Source organism: Physella acuta, unplaced genomic scaffold (genome assembly GCF_028476545.2).
Source record: "Physella acuta isolate Inbredline_101_S28 unplaced genomic scaffold, ASM2847654v3 ptg001598l, whole genome shotgun sequence".
Taxonomy (NCBI): Eukaryota; Metazoa; Mollusca; class Gastropoda; family Physidae; genus Physella; species Physella acuta.
In genome coordinates, this window is record NW_026733112.1 from 1,273 (window position 1) to 23,391 (window position 22,119).

The 22,119-nt window shown below is 34.7% G+C and overlaps 2 protein-coding genes across 3 annotated transcripts; both read left to right on the plus strand.

The window, feature by feature from the left end:
• Positions 1–263: 263 nt before the first annotated feature.
• Positions 264–9,315, plus strand: LOC131929103 (myoglobin). Of its 2 annotated transcripts, XM_059285299.1 has the most exons (15): positions 264–420; positions 1,880–2,003; positions 2,321–2,416; positions 2,685–2,804; positions 3,559–3,677; positions 3,863–3,877; positions 5,082–5,181; positions 5,652–5,808; positions 6,030–6,081; positions 6,229–6,298; positions 6,687–6,762; positions 7,056–7,157; positions 7,538–7,634; positions 7,861–7,937; positions 8,628–9,315. In XM_059285299.1, the coding sequence occupies exons 2-15, from the start codon at positions 1,905–1,907 to the stop codon at positions 8,798–8,800; spliced, it is 1,353 nt and encodes a 450-aa protein (XP_059141282.1). In that variant the 5' UTR covers positions 264–420; positions 1,880–1,904; the 3' UTR covers positions 8,801–9,315. The 2 variants fall into 2 exon arrangements, with proteins under 2 accessions (XP_059141282.1, XP_059141281.1); XM_059285298.1 differs by lacking the exon at positions 264–420 and having other exon boundaries at positions 1,461–2,003; positions 8,628–9,314.
• A 1,254-nt stretch (positions 9,316–10,569) lies between these two features.
• Positions 10,570–21,928, plus strand: LOC131929104 (myoglobin-like). The gene is made up of 15 exons (XM_059285300.1): positions 10,570–10,599; positions 10,759–10,908; positions 11,812–11,907; positions 12,463–12,582; positions 13,389–13,504; positions 13,844–13,858; positions 14,013–14,112; positions 14,646–14,799; positions 14,890–14,941; positions 15,220–15,289; positions 16,043–16,118; positions 16,706–16,807; positions 16,992–17,088; positions 17,373–17,449; positions 21,719–21,928. The coding sequence occupies exons 2-15, from the start codon at positions 10,816–10,818 to the stop codon at positions 21,886–21,888; spliced, it is 1,338 nt and encodes a 445-aa protein (XP_059141283.1). The 5' UTR covers positions 10,570–10,599; positions 10,759–10,815; the 3' UTR covers positions 21,889–21,928.
• The last annotated feature ends 191 nt before the right edge of the window (positions 21,929–22,119 follow it).

Here is a 22,119-nt window from a genome sequence, read left to right on the forward strand (position 1 = left end):
TAATAGAAATAGGCATGGCCATTTTAATAACTAATTAACACCTGTAATTAAAAGTAATTATTAATAACAAACTTAGGCTTATGCACGGGACCTGTATAGAGCACACCGCGAAACTGCTGTCATCAAGGAGCCTAATCGTACTGTGCGGATCAATTTTAGACTTTATTTCCCCGCAGGGCTTACTGTGACGTTTTTATTTTGTGTGTGTAGGCCTACAGAAAAAAAACTTCCTCTGCTGTTCGTAAATGATGAAATTTAGGTCACACGTGACACGTCTAGTTCATCTACCGTCCGTGTCAGTTTGCCGGTCAAATTTGTACGATAACATCATTGAGTAGATGTTAGGCCCTACCTTCACACATAAACATTGTTGTGACACATGAATCATTGTGTAGCAAGGACTGATGATGAGATCTGGAAGTAGGACTTAGTTTAACAGTCGTTTAGTGCTGGCTTTGTTGTGGGACATGAGCTTGTTGTAGGGCTTAGGACATGGAATTGATACTGATAGCACTTACATCAGTCCTATAATCACTATACTCACTATAATGATCAGTATAAATTAGTTAAAATTAGTATAATGATATAATGCAAATAGATTATATGGTCTCTAGATCTAGGGATCATAGATAAGATAGAGTAAGATAGGGTATATACTAGGAATCTTTTAATTAATGTAGACTTGGCTTGAGTCTATTCCAGTCTGAGATTAATTTATTAAATAATTAAAGAGAGCCCCCCACCCCCCACTATGGGTCTATGAATTAATATTGGCCTATTATAATTAAATTAAAAATTATGGGCCTAATTAATTAATAGGCCCTAATAGAATTTGTCTATGTCATAGGACACAGTGTATAGGATAGTACTGTTAAAATTATACACTATACACGCTAAAAACTATTATAATTATAATTTAATTTCACTATTTTTAGTGTAGCCTTCACAGAAGCCTATAATAATCTGCATACTAAATTTAGAAATTAGGGTAATTTCAACTTATTTCTGTTTAGTAATTTCCTATATTTTTATATTTTACCACAGAATTCTTTTCAAGAAACAGCAATAACAAAACCCAGTGAAACAATTACATTACAATTAGTGCTATAACTTATTTGCATCAGAGGCGTAGCGAGGGGGGAGGGGTGTGGACTGCACTGGGTGACAACTTTTAGGGGGGGTGACACCAAGGCAAAAAATAGCAAAATATATAGAGAAAAATGATAATTCCACTTAATTAAGTAATTAATTCGAGTGTTAAATAGTGTTTTAAGAGGTGCAAATTGAAAGTTTGCAGGGGGGGGGGTGTGCAAATTGAAAAATTGAAAGTTTGTCCCCGAGAAGGGTCGCTACGCCTCTGGGGGGTGACACCATTAAGTGCCGCACGGGGTGACACCCAACCTCGCTACGCCACTGATTTGCATAACTAATCAATTTGGTAATGAGGGGGTGTAGTCCATTGCTTAAGTCTAGAGAGTCCATTTGGATTTAACATTATAATTCAACTTTGACTCATGGTTTAACCAGACCAATCTGAATTTTTCATCAATTTAATGAACATGTTTTTATCAACATTATATTGAATGTAATTATTCTCCGGCTTACTAACAAATACTAGTCAAATACTCTTAATCCCTTAATCTATGAAAGGATTAAGTAAGGTATGCCTACAGGATATAGCCTTTATACCTATCATCATACCTGTATTACCATTACAACAGCTGTGCTGTCCACACATTACTACAGGTGTAGACCAACAGCTTACACATTGCTACAGGTGTAATACAGGAGTGGTCAACATCCTACACAGCCACACAACTGATCAAACTGCTCTGACTACAACACACCAATTTCAAATATTTAACTGTACCTATCCCAGGTAGAATTCTAGATCAAAGCTGTTGATGATGGCCACTAAAGAAGGGGTTGACTCTTCTAGAAAATTGGATCTCCAAAAGTTTCATGTGTCTTATGATACTGGGTTGATGCTGAAAGACCCCTTAGTAAGTTAAGGTTCAGTTTTAATTTTAAACACTTAATGTTTTGTTGTATATGAATTAAAATTTTAATTTAAATAAATTTACAATGAATCACGAAATTAATGCTGAAAAACCCTTTAGTAAGTTAACGCACAGTTTTAATTTTAAAATACTTAATATTTTGTTGAATATGAATTAAAATTTAAATTTAAATAAATTTACAATGAAATATGACATGAATAATTTCATAACAGTTTAGAAAAGTTACTTTATGTCATTTAATAAATTATTTGGTTTGTGTTAGTAATATTTTAAGAATCTTTCAAAATGGCAATGTCTAGAAAGAACTTCCACCTTATTTTCGAGAATGGAACAGAATAGCAGAATCCTTACCTCAGCTGGTGAAGCAAAAGATATTAAGAGAAGAGGTTCATAAGGTTGGTACAACATAGGTGCTAAAAATTTTGTCAACAAACTTGTTTAATAATGACTTACAGATACTTTTTAAAGATTAAACTTGTAGGACTTGTGCTTTATGGAATAGTTTATATTTTAATGCACTATAATGTAAATGAAAATGTGCATGCACATTTTTATTTGACTTGTAAGCCTTAATAATTTCTGTTAAAAGATTCTTTAAAAAAAATAAAATTTCTTTTGGTACTTTTTTATATTGGTGTGTATAAAACTTATATTTTATTCTAGATGCCACTTTTGGACCACAGAAAACTTGAGGGCTACAGACAAAAACGTTTGGCCCATCTCCAGCTCTGTTTCATCACAGCAGGCTATGTGTGGCAGGATGGGGACAAAGGCGTTACCAAGGTAACATCTGATTCGCTATGCAGAAACTGGTTCCTGTACTTAAACCCTCGCATGTTAACCCTCCTTACATCAATCTAACACACAGGACGCCTCAGAAACTTGATCTACTATAAGACTTACTATCTCATATTCTTCATCATCTTTTCTCTTTGGTGTACAAGACACATGGGGTCATCACAGAAAGCTCTTTCTTTGCACTCTCCAAAGATAGTCCAGGTCTTGTCAGTTGTTTTTCTGCTATACTTCTCCACATCTTCCTTGTCTTCCTTCTCCTTGTGGCTAGGACCAAATTTGGACTTCATCAGGCCCTAAGCCTGGAACGGAGTGGTCTAGCGGTAGAGAGCAGGACTGCTAACCCTTAAGTCTCAAGTTTGAATCCGGGTTCTAGTCAGTAGACCGTCCCTGAGTCCACCCAACTCTGATGGGCATCTAACTCACGTTAGGGAAAGTAAAGGCGGCTGGGCATAGTGCTGACCACAAATATCTCTTCACAGAAACAAGTGAACTCTACCTCACTTGCCCCATAGACCGTACCTCACTTGCCCCATAGACCGTCAGGTTTGAAAGGGAACTTTACTTTTTTAGGCCCTAAGCTATTTGATATGAGTCTCCACCATTAGCATATATATTATTTGTTACCTAAAGCTGTTCTATGTCTACAGTGTTATTTTTAAGTCAATCATCTAATTAGTAATTAAAATAAATACTCTCATTAAGGAAATCTTCAATGATTTTATTTTCTGACATTTTTCAGACACTTCCCAAATGTGTAGCAGTACCATTTTATGCCATCTCAGAGGAGCTTGGTATCAAACCAATTTTAGGTCATGTTGACTTGGCTCTGGCCAACTGGAGGCTTATCAATCCTAGTGGGTAAGCTCAGTTGCCATGTTGCACCAATAATTTTTTCTGTAATTCATTCATTTTAATTTTTTAAATTATAAAATTTAATAACAGCATATACCTAGCACATTTTTTATTTACTTTTAAAGTATACTTTCCACACTGTTATTTTGTACAATTTAAATCCAATTTTGTTTTTTTACTCCCTATTTCAGCCCATATGAATTTGAGTAAGTATGGTGAAGTGGATTTTAACAATGTTCTTCATTGAAAAAGATGCTTTATACTGATAAGTTGTAAAAAAGGAATAAAAGGAATAAAATAAATGTAGATTCTATATGTAACTAGTGTAGTTACTAGGGACGATAAGAACGTAATACAGTCTGTCAACTAAAGACTATTGTAAGAACGCATTACAGTCTGATGCAATAGTGCAGGTGGTGGACTGATAAGAACACAAAGCCACGGCGTATTTTGGGAAGCAATACGACAAGCCGCTGCGTAGTTAATAGTCTGATGCAACGAATGGAAAGTATTGCGTATACGAGGGATATAATATAAGGCTGCGTATTGGAGACGGCAGAACCAAGTTGGAGACTGAACGGTGTAGACGTATTGTGTTATGTGAGAATAGGAACGATGGACACGTGCATTCTGTTATGTGAGGACTAGTGAGGACAGTGGGGGTCAGTTGGTTCATTGTATTCTTTTGGAACATTGGTGCATTGTTATGTGGAGCATTTCTATTGATTCATGTAATAAAGAGATCAATGTAAACCTGCACTTCCGAGTATCTATATTGTGGTCGATGTTGTGTGCTGGTCAAAGGTAGCATGAGTAAATACACTCGGTAACATTTGGCACTACAAGTAAATAGACTCGGTAACATTTGGCGCTGTCGGCAGTGGAAACATTTGGCGCTGTCGGCAGTGGTAACATATACTTTTTTTCTGATAGTTTTTTTAAGACAGCTTTATAAATAAAACATTTATTTTTACTGTAAATTAAAAAAAAAATTCATAATTTCATTAACTGTAAACTACTAGTTTTACTTTCACTTTATTCATTTCCCTAAAAAAATCAAAAGAATTAACTTTTTATGTTTAAAGTGTAGAGTAACAATTGTGTTAAGATAAACAGTGATTATTTTTTAAAATTAAATTTTTTATTCACATTAGAAATTTGGAATGCCTGTACCATTAACCTGGGGAAGCTTTAATTAAAATTTTGTATTTACATTAGAAATTTGGAATGCTTGTACCATTTACCTGGGGAAGCTTTAATTAAAATTTTGTATTTACATCAGAAATTTGGAATGCTTGTACCATTTACCTGGGGAAGCTTTAATTAAAATTTTGTATTTACATCAGAAATTTGGAATGCTTGTACCATTTACCTGGGGAAGCTTTAATTAAAATTTTGTATTCACATCAGAAATTTGGAATGCTTGTACCATTTACCTGGGGAAGCTGCAGGTGACTGGTTCTGTATAGTCACATTTATGGTTGAGTTCAGCTTTGCCAAATGTTTGAAGGTAAGTATTGTTCCAAATGCAGTAACCCAATGTTAGAAATCAATTGGTTCAGTTAATTTGAAAGATAAGTGTAATGACAAGGGAAGTAATCCAATGTTAGAAATCATTTGGTTCAGTTAATTTGAAAGATAAGTGTAATGACAAGGGAAGTAATCCAATGTTAGAGATTACTTGGTTCAGCTTTTTGAAGGGAAGTATTGTGAAAAGGGAAGTAAACTAGTGCTAGAAATTATTTTGTCCAGTTAATTTTTTTTAAAGGCAAGTGTTGTCACAAGGGAAATAATCTAGTGTTCGCATACCTCGCCCTATTATGTAAATTCATTAAACTAAAACCCATTTTGAATTACCTTTCTAAATTATTAAAATAAGATATTTGAAAAACAGAAACTTTGGTCAGAAATCACTGGTCAATGTTTTTATAACCATAGCTTCTTGTTATTCTTGAGCTGAACACAAACATTCTTCTGCAGCCACTGGCAAATATTTTTGACCTGTTACCTAAAGCCCATCATCAAAAGCTACAAGACAGTACTGGCTTAAATGAAACGGTCAATGAGATAGCCTCACTTTTAGGTGAGGTGACCACAGTGATACACTTGATGCAGTCTTCACTGGCTAGAATGCATGGTTGGTCATTCAATATGGAATTCGTTTAAAATTATTTCACTAATTATTCCTACATAATTTTTAAAAATAAAAATTTAGTACCATCCAAGCATTATTAACATAAAATAAATTTATTACACCCTAATTTTCTTCTTTAAACCTTTATCTGATAAGTTTGACTGTATATATTGATTTCACTCTTATTTTAGTTATGCCTGTACAAAGTTTATTTTTCTCCACAGACAAACTTGAAGCTAAAACATTTTTTAATCTGATACGGCCATTTTTGGGAGGGTGAGAACATTGTTTTATTTTACTTGATTAAACTTAAAAGCCTGTATCCCCTTGTTCAATTAAAAAAAAAAGAATATACTGTTAGGTAAACAAAAAATGCTGGTAAGAGCCTACTTTACAAGCTGGTAAATTTTATTTTGACCTCAGTTGGGGAGGTGCAGACAACCCATTACCAGATGGCCTCATTTATGAGGGAGTCTCAGACCAACCCATCAAGGTACGGACTAATTACCTCTCTAATTATTTTAATTCAGTTAAATACAGCTTCAGTAAAAATTATGTACACTGTTAAATGACTTGTATAAACTGGTTACCATTCTAAAATGTGTAGGATCAGTCCATAACAGTTTCAACAAAGTGATTGAACTGTTTTATTTACACTGAATAGCAATGAGCAAGTTGGTTCATACTGAATTGCTGCAAAAGTTATTTGTTCAGTGTATTCCAGTTGTAACAGTAACTATTTTGTTTACAATGAATAGCAATGAGCAAGTTGGTTCTCACTGAATTGCTGAAAAAGTTATTTGTTCAGCGTATTCCAGTTGTAACAGTTAAAAAAAATATTTATTCCAGTTGTAACAGTTAAAAAATAACTATTATAATAGATGACAGGTGGCAGTGCAGCACAGAGCACCACGCTACAAGTTGTTGATGCACTTTTGGGAGTTAAACACACTCAAGGTACGCAACCCTTACTCTACTGATGATTTCAGTAGCTTCCTCTTTCCTTTATGGGGTAAAACTATTATTTAAGACATTTTCAAATTATTATTAAACCTTTTCTTAAATGTTATTATTTAATGAGAAATGTGATTATTTTTGTTTATTAAATAAAAACTGTTGTCAAATTATTATTGTTCAGCTTCTCTTTCTTAAATTTCTTAATTTTTTTACTTTATACTTCAATAACATGCATATTTGATGCACTTATTTTACAAATGATAATATTTCATTTAGCTAAATCTTTTTCCCAGATAAAAAAGATTTTTTGACAACCATGAGGTGCTTTATGCCCCCCGACCACAAAAGTTTCATAGAAGATTTAGAAAACAGACAGTTCAAATTGAGAGATTTAGGTACTTAACTAATTAAATGCCATAAATTTTACCCTAATTAGTTAATTAAATAAACAAAACAGTTCAAACTGAGAGATTTAGGTAAGTAACTAATTTAATACCATAAATTATTCCTTAATTAGTTATCCTATTAATTAAATAAACAAAACAAATAAATAATAAGAATTTTAAAAATAAATTTAATAAATCAATTATTAATTTGATGAAACAAACTTTGGCTTAGTAAGTTTAGTTTTTGATCAAATAAAAAAATAAAACAATATAGTTTACACGTTATGTAATTTTAAAAATTTTTGTGAGCAAAAATTCTAAAATATTTTTACTTTAAAAATAAAGTTCTGTTTTGATATATTTCTACTAAACTAACATTTTGTTATCAGTGCTCTCAACAAACAGTGAGAGGCTACAGTCAGCCTACAATAAATGTGTGACAGCACTGATTGATCTAAGGACCTACCACATAAAGATTGTAACAAAGTAAGTGCTATCATTGTTCGATACAAGATTCTATGAGGTAAATATTGTAAGAAAGTTAGTGCAAACATTGCTTGATATGCTGCTCATTTCTCATATACATGATATTGTTATTTCCTTGACATTCTTTCATTTTGATTATATACTCGATAGTATTGATATTAGAGTGGCTATGTTGTATTTATCATCATTGACTAAAGTAATGTTGACTGTAACCTCTTCACCTCAGGTACATCGTCCAAGCTTCTCAGACTATGAATGAAGGGAACTATGAGAGTCTTGACAAGAAGGGAACAGGGGGAACAAGTAAGTCAACATTTGTGTTCATTAGTTGACTATATTGTCTTTTTGTGAGTCAACATTTGTGTTCATTAATTGACTACAATGAGTTATTGCGACATCTTGATTTTGGTGTAAATTTATGTGTTATAGGGGTTTAGTGAACTATCTGGTGACATAAATATGTGATTATGTGTCTAGCACAGTGTGTAACCACTTTTACACAGCTTTTAATGCAAGGAATAATTGGAGACTTTAGTTTGAAATCTGGTACTTGATGTTCATACACACTTTGCCAACCAACCAACCTATTTATAGTTTGTGGTGATTCCACTCAAATTATGCTATTGTGGCTATAGGTCTACATATATTTTATACTCTATATGCTATGTTGTAGCTATTCCAGTGTGGCAGCTTGTTATATATAATCTCAATAATTTATGCTCTAACTATGACATAAGTAAATACCATAAAAGTGTGTATAATCAATCACTAATTTCAAGTTGTAACAGACTTTTCATGCATTCATGTTAACTCCATTAAACACTTAATACTATAAAATGTTTTATACTTTATGGGATTTTAAAAACCAAACAAAATATCATTGTATTTATCATTTGAATATTAGCCTATTCAATAATGAAGACTATCAGTTTGTCTATTTTAATATACTTTAATTTAAAAAAACTTCTAACTGTATTCCTCTTTTGAATTTAGGTCTAATACCATTCTTAAAAGACATCCGCACAGACACGAAAGTCAGGATTGTACCTGAAACAGACACAAAAGTCCAGCACAAAAGACCAAATTTTAGCCTAAAGTTTGGTGCAGTTGCTGTCTTGTCTTCTATAGTTATTGCTGTGGCTGTAAAAATATTCACTCAGAAATAATAAACAGCAAACAGAGGCAAATAAAAACCTGACCTAGACATAAAACAACAAAAGTTTCTATTGAAAATTTACATTTTGGAATTTTTTCACTAATTTGATGATAGACAAGCAAAACAGGAGTACTAAAGGGTTTTACAGTAAAAAAATTAATAATTGATTCTTCAAACTTCTAGTCTGATTTTGTAAAATTAAACAAATTTCTAGGTATCTTAGTATGTATTCTAGTATGAAAAGAATAATTTACACAATTAGGTTGTTAATTGTTTCATTTTGTTTGGCTAGAAACCTGGTCACTGTACAGGCCTACAGTATTAGTGAAGTTGTTGAATACTTGCCATGTTGGACTTTGAGCATATTAGTAAATACTTCTTGTTGCTTAGTTTTTTGAAAAATGTTCCATCTTTTTCTGTTGAAAGCTAGTCCTTCTGCTGATATATTTATTAAAATTTATAATTTATTTGTAAATTGACTATAATTATTAAATCAAGTTAAATCTAAGTACAAATTTTTTGTTGGAAAATATTGTCAAAATATATATAATTTACTTCTTTAAATGCTATGAAACAAATTACTATGTTTATGATATTTATTTAGTTTTAAAGGTAGTGAAGAAATGCTTTGTTTATCTGTTTTTTTAGTTTTTTCATTAGATCTGAAAATAGTATTTGGAAAGTTTTTGCTAATTTAAATGCAATTTGTGATATGTAGAATAAAATATAAATCTCCTTATGTCCTTTGATGTCTATATTTAAAATAAAAAAAACAACAACTAATAATGTCGAAATGTTGCTATTATTTTCTTATCCAATGTAGTCTCTACTACTCAAAATTATTTTCTAATAATGTAATAAATTATATGCTGTTTACTGTATAACTTCGCATACACTACATCAGAATGACTACATATATTTCTGTTTTTTCGACTCAACATAGACTCTGATATTATGACTCCACATTAGCTGTTGTTGGTATCACCTCACATACAAAGTAAACATGAGTTTACAAATGCTGTTGTTGTGACTACACATGTAACAGTGACTCACATAATCTGTGTCAGTTTCCTCAGACAATCATAAGCCAATTTATCTTGTTTACTTTACATCTATAAGGTGTGTACAGAAGGTCAGAGGTCAGTTTGATGACCTTATCTCAGAGGTCACTGTAAACAAACACCTGCAGATAAAGTGAAATTAACTTTAATCCCATCCTTTTATAATCTCACAGCTCTCTTGTTTCAGTACATCAGTAAGTGAAATAAATATAAGTTTCTTCACATTTCTATAGGGAACCTTAGTAAGTGAAATAAATATAAAAGTTTCTTCACATTTCCATAGGGAACCTCAGTAAGTGAAATAAATATAAGTTTCTTCACATTTCTATAAGGAACCTCAGTAGCTGAAATAAATATAAATGTTTGCATAAAAAGATTGTAATTTAACATACTGTTAACACACAATTCCTGTATATTAATACATCTGGACCTGATTTAAAATATATTCAAATATTCTGAGATACAGTCTTACAACTGGTATTTTCTTAGAAATGTGTGTGTTTATTATAAAATGTTTGCTAGACTCTTTTGTGTGCACAGCTATTGAGTTCAAGATATTCTTGTATTATTACGGTGGTCATGCTTTTAATTAAGGTGATAAGGATTATTTATGTCCATGCATACAGTAATTTAATTAAAGATAGTATGTCTGTTGTAGTAGACACATTTTATAAAAGTATTAATTAATACGTTTTAAACAATATTTATAATTGTGACTTTATTGTGTTATATCTCGGACTAGGATCTGGTAAATTATAAAGGAATAAAGATTATTTTTTGCATTCAATGGGTTTTGTTGTGCTAAGAATTTTTTTTTATAATTTCAAAAATGTGATTATTATAATGTTTCCATAAGTCTTACATAAAAGAATAAATACATTAATTCTTCTTCATTATTTTAAATAAGACTGAAATAAAAACAGTCAAATAGCTGAATTAAAATTCTACATAGGAGCTGTTCAGAATGGCACCAGGAATTGTTGAAGAGGATATGAACTTTAACCTCAGGAAATATAATGTTTCTTACAATACTGGGTTTATGCTGGAGTCTCCTCTGGTAAGGATTTTATTGGGAAAGTTTAGGCTGTATGTTACCCTAATGTGTTGCTTTTCTTTAATCTTTCTCTTAGGCTCAGAATTTTGTTATAAACTTACTATTTGTTTCATATTTTACATACACATACCCTTCTTGTTGACCAGTGTAGTGTTTCTTTCAGAGTATTCCTTGAGAGGCAGGAGGAAGGGTAAACGGGTAAATTTGCTTGTTGCTTGGGGGAGGGGTGGGGGTAAAAATGGGTAAACTTACTTGGGGGGGGGGAGGTGGTACTGCTCTTCCTCTGAAAGAAACACTCGCCTAAAGACTTGTCACTAATTTTTGGAACAAGTACATATTTTCTATTGTCCTGTATTGTTAAAATCTAGGTAAAACTAAACTTGCTACCAAAGTAAAACTGGTTAAAATTCAGAGAAAAGGTAAAGTGAACATGTATGTGGGGAGGGATTGTATGTGCTGTGATAGCATAATAGTATAGGGATATAGTGTTGGCCTTTCTTGTGTCCAGCTCATTGTATTAATTGTTTACTGATATCTATTTCACAAGGTGGGTTTATTGCTTGAAGTTTTCTTTCAGGCACCCCCTCCCCCTCCCCCTACTCACAAAAGCAAGTCTAATGCCATCCCTGAACGAAATATAATTTATATAGAAAATATATACTTTTACCAGTGTTAGCCACTCCCCTCGAAAGTTTCATGTGTCCCCCCCCCCCCCCATGGAGACAAAAAGTCTGAAGGGGGGGGGGGGGTCGTCCATAAAGGAATTCACAAAATTACTGTGACGTCATTTATGGACGACCCCCAAAGAACACGGCTAGCATTTTGTTTTACTTCCAGTTAGTACCTGTTGGAGATATTTACAATCCATAGATACTGTAATTAATTAATTGTGTGAATCAATTCCAGACTTCTCTGCCACATTATTTTGAGCCTTGGAATCATCTTGCTGCCTCTGTTCCAAGCAGGCTGAAAACAAAAACGTTAAGGGATGCAGTGCATGAGGTTTGGTTTCAATACATTTCAAACAATTCAAATATGTATATATACTTATTGTATGCATGTCTTTGAATATTATACATACACACACACACATATATATATATATATATATATATATATATTCAGAAGGTAGAGCGCTCGACTCCTAACCTGTAAGTCTCGAGTTTGGATCTCGGTCCAGCCTAAGCTTGCAGGAATCCCTGAGCCTACCCAGCTCTGATGGGTACCCGTGTTTTGATTGAACTGCTAGGCCTGCCGATTGTAACACACGACTGCTAATCAGGAAGTATCGAGTTCGGATCCTGTGCTAGAATTTGTAAACAGTCCCAGTGTCCACCCAGCTCTGATGGGTGTCTAAAGTCAAGGACCGTAAAACGTGGCTAGACATAGTGCTGACCACACTACCCTTTTATGTGCCGAGGTCACAAAACATGAAATTACTATATCTGCCCCATGTATCGTTAAGTCTGAAAGGGAAACAACTCGTTTGTTTTAATCTAAACCTCGCAGTCAATGATCTTTAGCCTACAAAGTTAAACTGTTTTGTTTGTTGACCAGCTTCCACAGCTTGACCACAGACAGCTGGTTGGACACAGACAGCTGAGACTTGCCCACCTCCAGCTTAGCTACATCACCTCTGGTTATGTTTGGCAGGATGGAGATCATGGCGTACCACAGGTAATAATTTGTTGACATTTTGTTTTATTTTGTTTTAAATTTTTTTAGTGCTGGGGCTAATGGGTTCTAGGAGTAGTTTAGAGGGGGGGGGGGGCGAAGAAAGTCTGCCCCCACGAACAAAATGGAGTTTATATAGAAAATATATACTTTTAAGTGTCCGCCCCCCCCCCCCCCCCGAAAATTTTAGTCCGGTCCCCCCCCCCGAAAGTTTCAAGTGCACCCCCCCCCCCCCCCGGAGAAAATAGTCTGGAAGATACACTGAACACACTTTATGGAAAATAAAGGCGACTGGGCATGGCGCTGATCACATTATCTCTGCCGGAGGTTAATAAACATGAATTCTATTTCATCTGCCCAATGGATCACTAGTTCTAAAGAGGATTCTTTACTTTACATTTTAATGTGAAACACCAGTTTTTTACATAAATCATTGTTACAAAATTAGATTCAACGATCACTGGAAGTTTTTCAAATTTAAATTAAATTGTATTTTAAAATAATCAGTTAAGATGTGGTTACGCTTTTTGTGTGAACACGAACACCTCCTTGGAGCACGTCTACCACCCCCACCCCTCAAGAACAAAATATAATTTATATAGAAAATATAGTGGCCTATACTTTTACCAGAGTCCCCCATCCCCTGGAAAATTTAGTGCGCCTCCCTCCCCCATCCCACCGAATGTTTAAGTTCGGAGAAAAAAGTCTGAAAGAAACATTAAACATGATCTATTCTTATAAAATGTGTAAATTTGAAAGTGAAATATTTTATAACTTAAATGTTTTGTTGTATGTATAATTTCCATAAGTTGCCAAAAAATCTGGCAGTTCCCCTCTACAAGATATCCCAAGAGCTTGGCATACAGCCCATCTTGAGCACCGCAGACCTGGGTTTGGCCAACTGGAAGCTAACTCACTCTGATAGGTTGGTGCTCACTGTACACCACTTTTTTTATTTTGGTCCTTTAGGTATTTAATTTATAATGGTGATTTAAAATGTTTGCCAGATTTTTAACAGTGATTTAAAATGTTTGCCAGATTTTTAACAGTAATTTACAATGTTTGCCAGATTTTTAACAGTAACTTACAATGTTTGGCATGTTAAAATGTTTGCCAGATTCCATCACATTTTTTACTAACACTTGTCTGCATAATGTCCTAAAAGATTTTTAGAAAAAAGTTATTAATTAAAATATTCTTGATGAAAGTTTACTATGTATTCGATTTTTTAAAAACCATTTTATATTTATTTTTTCTTTCTCAGGCCTCGCGACTTTGAGTAAGTTTCTGTTTGAATAGCTAAAAAATTATTTAGAAAATTAAGTATTTGTCTTTAACCGTAACGACACATCTCAGTTGGCTAGTATCTCTATGCCATTTAGCTGGTGTATAAACTGTTAGGCTAATCAAACTAAACGAGTTTTTTCTTCTAGAAATCTAGAGTGTATCTGCCACCCCCCTGGGGACTCAGAGGGTGACTGGTTCTGTATTGTGACCTTTATGGTGGAGTTCAACTTCTCAAATTGTTTGAAGGTAGGTGGTAGGTTTTAGTAGTTGAAAACTTGGTGTAGTATTTATTCTGTATTGTGACCTTTATAGTGGAGTTCAACTTCTCAAATTGTTTGAAGGTAGGTTGTAGATTTTAGCAGTTGAAAACTTGGTGTAGTATTTAACCTATGTTCTGTATTCTGACCTTTATGGTGGAATTCAACTTCTCAAATTGTTTGAAGGTAAGTTGTATATTTTAGCAGTTAAAAACTTGGAGTAACAGTACACTGACGACTATATATATATATATATATATATATATATATATATATATATATATATATATATATATATATATATATATATACATATATATATATATATATATATATATATATATATATATATATATATATATATATATATGCATGTATTTTTATCTTTATATATGTATATGTACGTATAAATTAAAAATAAATATGTATATATTAGTGTCAATGTCTATATATCTGGTTGTGAATGTCTCTGTGTGTGTATGAGTAAGTGTATGTATATATATGTCCAATATTTCAATACAGCCTATGGCCCACATCATTGAGACACTGGATACGTATGAAACTGCTAGAGATGACAGCTTAAATATGGACACAACAGAAGATCAGGTGACCCGGTATTTAGACGAGCTGACGGATGCCATTGCTACGATGAAGGCTGCCTTTGTTAAAATGCATGGTAGGTTTCAAACTTCACTCATCTGAGATAGACAGGTTACTGATTGATGTTTTTCTCTTAAATATTTTAGAATGGTCTTGTCTCCCACAGATAATCTTCAAGCCAACACATTTTTCAATGTCCTACGGCCTTTTCTTATGGGGTAATTTTCATTTGCCTAGCTTTGAATATTTATTGGTCAAACCTTTATTTTAAAAGGGAGTTAATTATTACTTAATCAAAATAAATTTCATTACAATTCCCTTGATTGTTTTAAAGATCTAGTAAAACCAGCATCATTAGTGTAGCAATGTTCCAATTTTATTCCAGTTCTATATCATTTATAGCGTATCGCAATAAAAATGCTAAAAGTAAATGTTTTTCACAAATCTTCAAGAAAGATTGAATACGTCTTTACTTTCCAATGAAACCTTTATTTAGCTGGGGAGGTAAAGGCAACCCATTACCAGATGGGCTGATCTATGAAGGCGTCTCTGAGCAACCACTGAAGGTACTACATTTTTTACACTGGATTTTAGCTTCTCTTGTACAAGTCTGTTGGTCTATAAAATTTACTGTTGTTTTGACTTCTGGCCTCTCATAATAGCTACACATGCAAAATAATATATTCACACTTTAATAGTGTTAAAGACACATCTTTCACCTTTTCTCGTTCGTGGCCAAGACACAATAGAGTTAATATGTTTCAATGACCTAGGCATACAAGGGAATAGTATAACATCGACTTACAAGGGGATAGTGTGGTCAACACTATGCCCCGCCACCTTTGTTTCCCTGATGTCAATCAGGTACCCATCAGAGCTGGGTGGTTTCATTGACGTTCTAAGGACTCGAACCCGGGATCTGATATCCAAAGACTTTCGGGTTAGCATTCAGACCTTTTCGAACCTGACGGTCCACGCGGCAGGTAAAATAGAGTTCGCCTGTTTCAGTGATCTCGAAAATTAATGGATAGTGTGGTCAGCGTGATGCCTAACAGTCCTTACTTCCCCTAACGTGAGTCGGGTACCCATCAGAAATGGGTGGACTCAGGGACGTTCTACGGACTTGAACCCGGGATTCGAAATCGAGACTTACGGGTTAGCAGTAATATTCTATTTCCTGTGCTAATTCTTGGGTTGTGTGTAAATATTTCTGTTGTATTTCATGAGTTAGTTCCTGGGTTGTGTGTAAATATTTCTGTTGTGTTTCATAAGTTAGTTCCTGGGTTGTGTAAATATTTCTGTTGTATTTCATGAGTTAGTTCCTGGGGTCAAGCGAGGCACAGAGCGGCACCCTGCAGCTGTTGGATGGCTTCCTTGGCGTACAGCACACTGAAGGTCAGGTGTATTGTGGTGTTCATCAGGGTTTCTTTCAGGCATTTTTCCGGGCGGAAGGGGCACTTCACATTTCCGGGAGGGGACGGGGGCTGACATAGGGTAATGGTGGAAAGGTTGTTAGACAATCCAAGGTTAATGGGGGGGGGGGGGTGGGAGACGGCTGAAAATGCACTTGCGTTCAATACATGCAGGGCCAGCGCTACCTATAAGGCGAACTAGGTGGCCGCCTAGGGCGCTGGCTGCAGGGGGGGGGGGGCGTCAAAATGGGTTGAAAAACAAATTGAAAGTTTGAAGGCGGGGGAGGGGGGGGTGCAAATCAAAAGTTTGTCCCCGGGGTCAAGGAAAAAATTGCGGGGGGGGGGGGGGGGAGGCGCTTTTAATAAGGTTTGCCTAGGGTGCCAAGTAACCTGGAGCCGGCACTGTATACTTAGCGTCACAATCATGTGGGGGGGGGGGGGGTGGGTAGGGGGGCTGCAATGTAGGCTTGCAGATCTTTCTAGATTTAATACACTAATTATTTACAAATACAAAACCGAGGGAGAAGTAAATGCTTTAGTGTGATCGGATTGTTGAATGTTTATTTTTAGACAAGAGAGAAACTTTACTGCACATGCGCAGCTACATGTTGCCCGGACACAGGGCCATCATTGAGGATGTTGAACGAAGGGAAACAACTCTCAGAAATTTTGGTATTTATAATTAGTTTATAATTAGTTTATAATTTAGTTTATAATTAGTTTATAATTAGTTAATTAATCTACTACTCTAATCCTCAATTATTCTAAAAAAGAAAGCTGAACTCCTTAAAAAAAATTACTGTACAATAAATCGCTGAATATAAAGAGATTAAAATAACAACAATGTATCTTACAGTTCTATCAAGCCGTAACAAATCTCTACATTCGGCATACAATAGATGTCTCTCAGCTGTTGTAAACTTTAGGAGCTATCATTTGCAGATTGTAACCAAGTAAGTTGTCTCCCTCTTACATATTGTTGGTTACATCTCGAAGTCATTACCTTCAAATTACTAGTTATCTCCCCATGTTATTAATTTCAGATTTTAAATTACCCCCCCCCACCTAGTGTGCATCGATGTATCGTTCCCCTGTTACTTCCCTTTAAAGCCGTTACTAGCTTGAGTGCCACTAGTTCCTGTCTTTTTACATTTACAGACGAAAAGTTTTGTTAAGTTAGTTGAATTAAAAAAAAAAGCTCGACAAATGGAATCAGCCAGTTGTCTCTTTGTTCTAGGTACATTGTTGCGGCATCCAGACATGGCGTGAGTGGTCAACACGACAACGATGATCTCAAGGGGACAGGGGGGACAAGTACGTTTTTTGTAACACTACTATTATTTTTTTGTGTTTTTTGAAAACATCAAACGAAGTTTTTAAAATAAATAATTAAATAACAAATCATTTTAAATGAAAAAAATAAAATAAAATAAAAACGATTTAATATGCATGCTAATTTTCAAATAATGTTTTTTGTCCACTGGCATAATATTCTTGTTAAAAACTGATAGATTTCAATTGTTTTTAGATATAATAATAATTCAGTTTTTTATGTTACCTAATTGTTGATTCATGCGCGATTTTTGAAACACCAAAATTATTTGATTTTCTTTTATTTAAATAAATTGTAATTAGATCCCCCCTCTTGTTTAAAAATCTAAATATATTTGTGCCGCTCTAAATACTCGTAACCCTAAGTACATATCTCTTAACCAATAGTAGCATCGTTATACGTTTAACATGTTAGTTATTGGTCTTCGACTCAAAGAATCGAACCGTTTTAAAGATGAAATAAATAGAAAAACCACGTTAAACTTTCTCCGGAGAGAAAAAACATGTTTCTTGATAAAATTATTTGCTTATTGTAGCAGCATATTTTTTTATTGATAGAGATTCTGTCAAAATTTATACGCCTCCCCTGGCTCATGTCCGCCCCCGCCTCTCCCTCCGTATTGAAAGCAATGATTCACCCAAGCAAACACTACGATACATACATTAAAATAATTAGCCATAATGCATAAAAAATGTTCCAGCATAATGTACTTGCATACCACCCAATAACGTATATTTTAGTAGCTCCGTTATAAAGTCAACAATACAACGATGATCTCAAGGGGGACAGGGGGAACAAGTACGTTTTTGCAACAAAACTATTTTTGTATGTTTTTTTGAAAACATCAAACTGAGTTCTAAAAATAAATAATTAAATAACAATAATTTAAAATGAAAAAAAAAACAATTAAATAAAAATAAATTAATATTCATGATAATTCAAAAACAATGTTTATTTTCCATTGGCATAGTATTCTTATAAAAACTGATAAGATTTCAATTGTTTTTAGATATAATAATAATGCAGTGTTTTAATAATCAGTTACAGTCTTGTATCCATTTTTTGAAAACCAAATATATTTGACCCCCTGTTTAATAAAATAAATATCTGTGCGCCGCTCTAAATACACGCAACACAAAGCAAGTGTCTCGTAACCAGCATGAGCATCGTTATAAGTTTAACATGTTAGTTATTGGTCTACGACTCAATGAATCGAGCCGTTTGTTCTCATCCATTTTTAAAGATGAGATAAATAGAAAAACAACATTAACCTACGATACACACATTAAAATAATTAGCCATAATGCATAAAAAATGTTCCACCATAATGTAGGCCTGCTTGCATACCACCCAATAACGTATATTTCAGTAGCTCAGTTATTAAGTCAATAATACAACAATGATCTCAAGAGGACAGGGGGGACAATTACGTTTTTCGTATCAGATCTATAGTTTTTTTTGTGTGTTTTTTGAAAACATCAAACAGAGTTTATAAAATAAATAACTAAATAAACTTTATTTAAAACGAAAAATAAATAAATAAAAAACATTATAATTCATGCTAATTTTAAAATCATATTTATTGTTCACTGGCATAATATTCTTATAAAAACTAATACGATTTCCATTGTTTTTTAGGTATAATATTAATGCAGTGCCTTAATAGCCCGTTCATATTTGTAAGTGCGTTTTTAAAAACCAAAATTATTTGACCCCCCCACCCCAATCCATTATTACAAAATATAAATATTTTTGCGTCACTCTAAATACACGCAACACAAAGCAAGTGTCTCGTAACCAGCATGAGTATCGTTATAAGTTTAACATGTTAATTATTGGTCTACGACTCAAAGAATCGAGCCGTTTGTTCTCATCCATTATTCAAGGATCAGATAAATAGAAAAACCACACTAACCTTTCTCCGGAAAGAAAATTTGTTTCCTGATAAAGATTATTTGCTTATTTTAGCAGCATATTTTTTTTATTGATAGAGATTCTGTCAAAATTTATACGCCTCCCCTGGCTCATGTCCGCCCCCTCCCCTCCCTCCGTATTGAAGGCAATGATTCACCCAAGCAAACACTGCGATACACACATTAAAATAATTAGCCATAATGCATGAAAAGTATTCCAGCATAATGTACTTGCATACCACCCAATCTATATATATAATTCTCTTCTTGGAGACGTTAGAAAACACCAAGCTGTAAGTAAGCGCGCCTAGCAGTCCCCTCTCTTCCTCTATAGGCCCACATGGTCTGGTGAGCTGTGGTTCACGCTAAGCGGCTAAATGCTTACAATCGTAGAGCCGGGTTTAAGGACGCCAATTAGGGGCAGATAATTTAGTTTGAAACTATTTTAAACTTAGGGGAGGTAACTAAAAGGAGGCTGCTTTCACGGGGTGGGGGGGGGGGGGGGGGAGAGTTTGGGGGTAAAGGAGGGTTTTAGTGTTTCAAAGCAAATATTTTCAGTGACAGCATTGGTAATGTCGAACTCACAAATTATGAATTACTGAAAAGTAGAAAATAAAACAACTAAATAGCAGCGTGTGATACGCCGCGGGTCGGCTCGTATGTATTAATACTAATAGTTTCGCTGTCTGTCTATCTGACAAGAACGCTCTGTCTGACAAGAACGCTCTGTCTGACAAGAACGCTCTAGAGAAAACACAAGCAATTTAAAAACATGCACAGTAATTCGAAAAACGAAATATGACGTCGACACATTTAGCGTAGAGTAGAACATAATCTCAAACCAGAGAGTGCACACAGTAATATGACGTCATTGATTATCGCGTAAACATTGAAAAAAAGGAAATGTTGTCTAATCTAAATGGTTTGCGTGAAGAGTTTCTTGCATACAATTCTTCGGGTAGGGGCGAAGCCCCACCCCCCGCGTAAGAACGTCTGAGCCCCCCCCCCCTCCCCAACTCAAAAGAAATTTCCTCATCGATACTCTATAATAAAATTACAGCCTAATTAATGTGTCTAATCTAAAAAGTGGTTTTCTTGCAATGGGAAGGTAGACATGTTTTTTTTTGGGGGGGGGGTTGGGGGGGGTGGAGGGGTGGGGGGGGGGGGTGGTGTGTAGGGGTGGGGAGGGGGGTGGGGGGTGGTGTGTGGGGGGGTGGGTTGGTTTCAGTGTTTCTTTCAGACTTTTTCCTCCCCGGAGAGGGGTGGGGGGTACTTGAAATTTTCGGGGGCGGGGGTAGAATTTTCTGGGAGGGGGCGGACACTGGAAAAAGTATATAATTATATTTCGTTGAATGGGACGGTAGACATGTTTTTTTTTGGGGGGGTGGGGGGTGGGGGGGCGGTGTGTGGAGGGGGTGGTGTGTGGGGGTGAGGGGTGGGGGTGGTGTGTGGTGGGGGTGGGGGTGGTGTGTGGGGGTGGGGTGGGGGTGGTGTGTGGGGGGGGGGGTGGGTTGGTTTTAGTTTAGAGAAAAGAGACAGCACTATCAGCCTAGCGCCCGTTGTACCCTTCCTCAACGGGCCATTTTTCTCGTATTTTAATAGCTCAGCTAAAAAAGTCAAGACAACAATGATTTCAAGGGGACAGGGGGGACAAGTACGTTTTTGTAACAAATATTATTTTTTTTGTGTTTTTTTGAAAACATCAAACAAAGTTTTTTTAAATAAATAATTAAATAACAAATAATTTAATATGAAAAAAATTAAATAAAAATGATTATATGCAAGATAATTTTAAAATAATATTTATTTTCCACTGGCATAATATTTTTTATAAAAAAACTGATAAGATTTCCAATGTTTTTAGATATAATATTAATGCAGTTTCTCGATCATCTAATGAATCAATGAGGTGGGTTGTTTTGGAAACTAAAATTAGTTGAACCCCTCCCTTTTTAAAAATATAAATATCTTTGCACCACTCTAATTACTCTCAATCCGAAACACGTGTCTCTTAACCAGTATTCAATTTATTCAATGTATTCAAAAACGGTTACAATTGTAGGCACGAATGCCTTTTTTCACAATGGACGTTTAAACAAATAAAAGAATATGAATAGAGAGTGTGGTCAGCACTAAGCCCAGCCGCCTTTACTTTCCCTAACATGAGTCAGGTACCCATCGTAGCTGGGTGAACTCAGTGACGTTCAACAGACTTGACCCGGATTCTAACTCAAGATTTTCGGGTTAGCTGCCTAGCGCTCTACCACTATCGACAAGGGAGATAATATCAGTACAGGGAGGTAACAAAGTAATTTTTGTTTCTCTTTCTAAAACCAGATCTGATTCCGTTCTTGAAAGGTTTGAGAAGCGATACAGAGGACGCAGCGACTGTCCCACACGATAAGAAAACAAAGTTCAGTATAAAAAGGGAAGTAATCATTGCAGCTTTTGTCATCACCGGAGTAATCACAGCAATAAATCTCTCCTGGGTTAGGTCAATGATTTAAATTATTATATTTATTGTTTCGTTTAAGAGTTGGAATGGTAGTAAAAGATGTTACTTTTAATAAAGAATTTTTAATAAAATTAGAACTGTTGGTTGCATTAGGATTTTTTGGTCTCTTCTTTTGAAATAATGTAGAATTAAGCAGAAACATTTTTATATATCTCATCTAACGTTGACGTTATTTTTCTGTACCATGGAAGAAATGGGAGCCATGCAGTTCAACCATACGCAA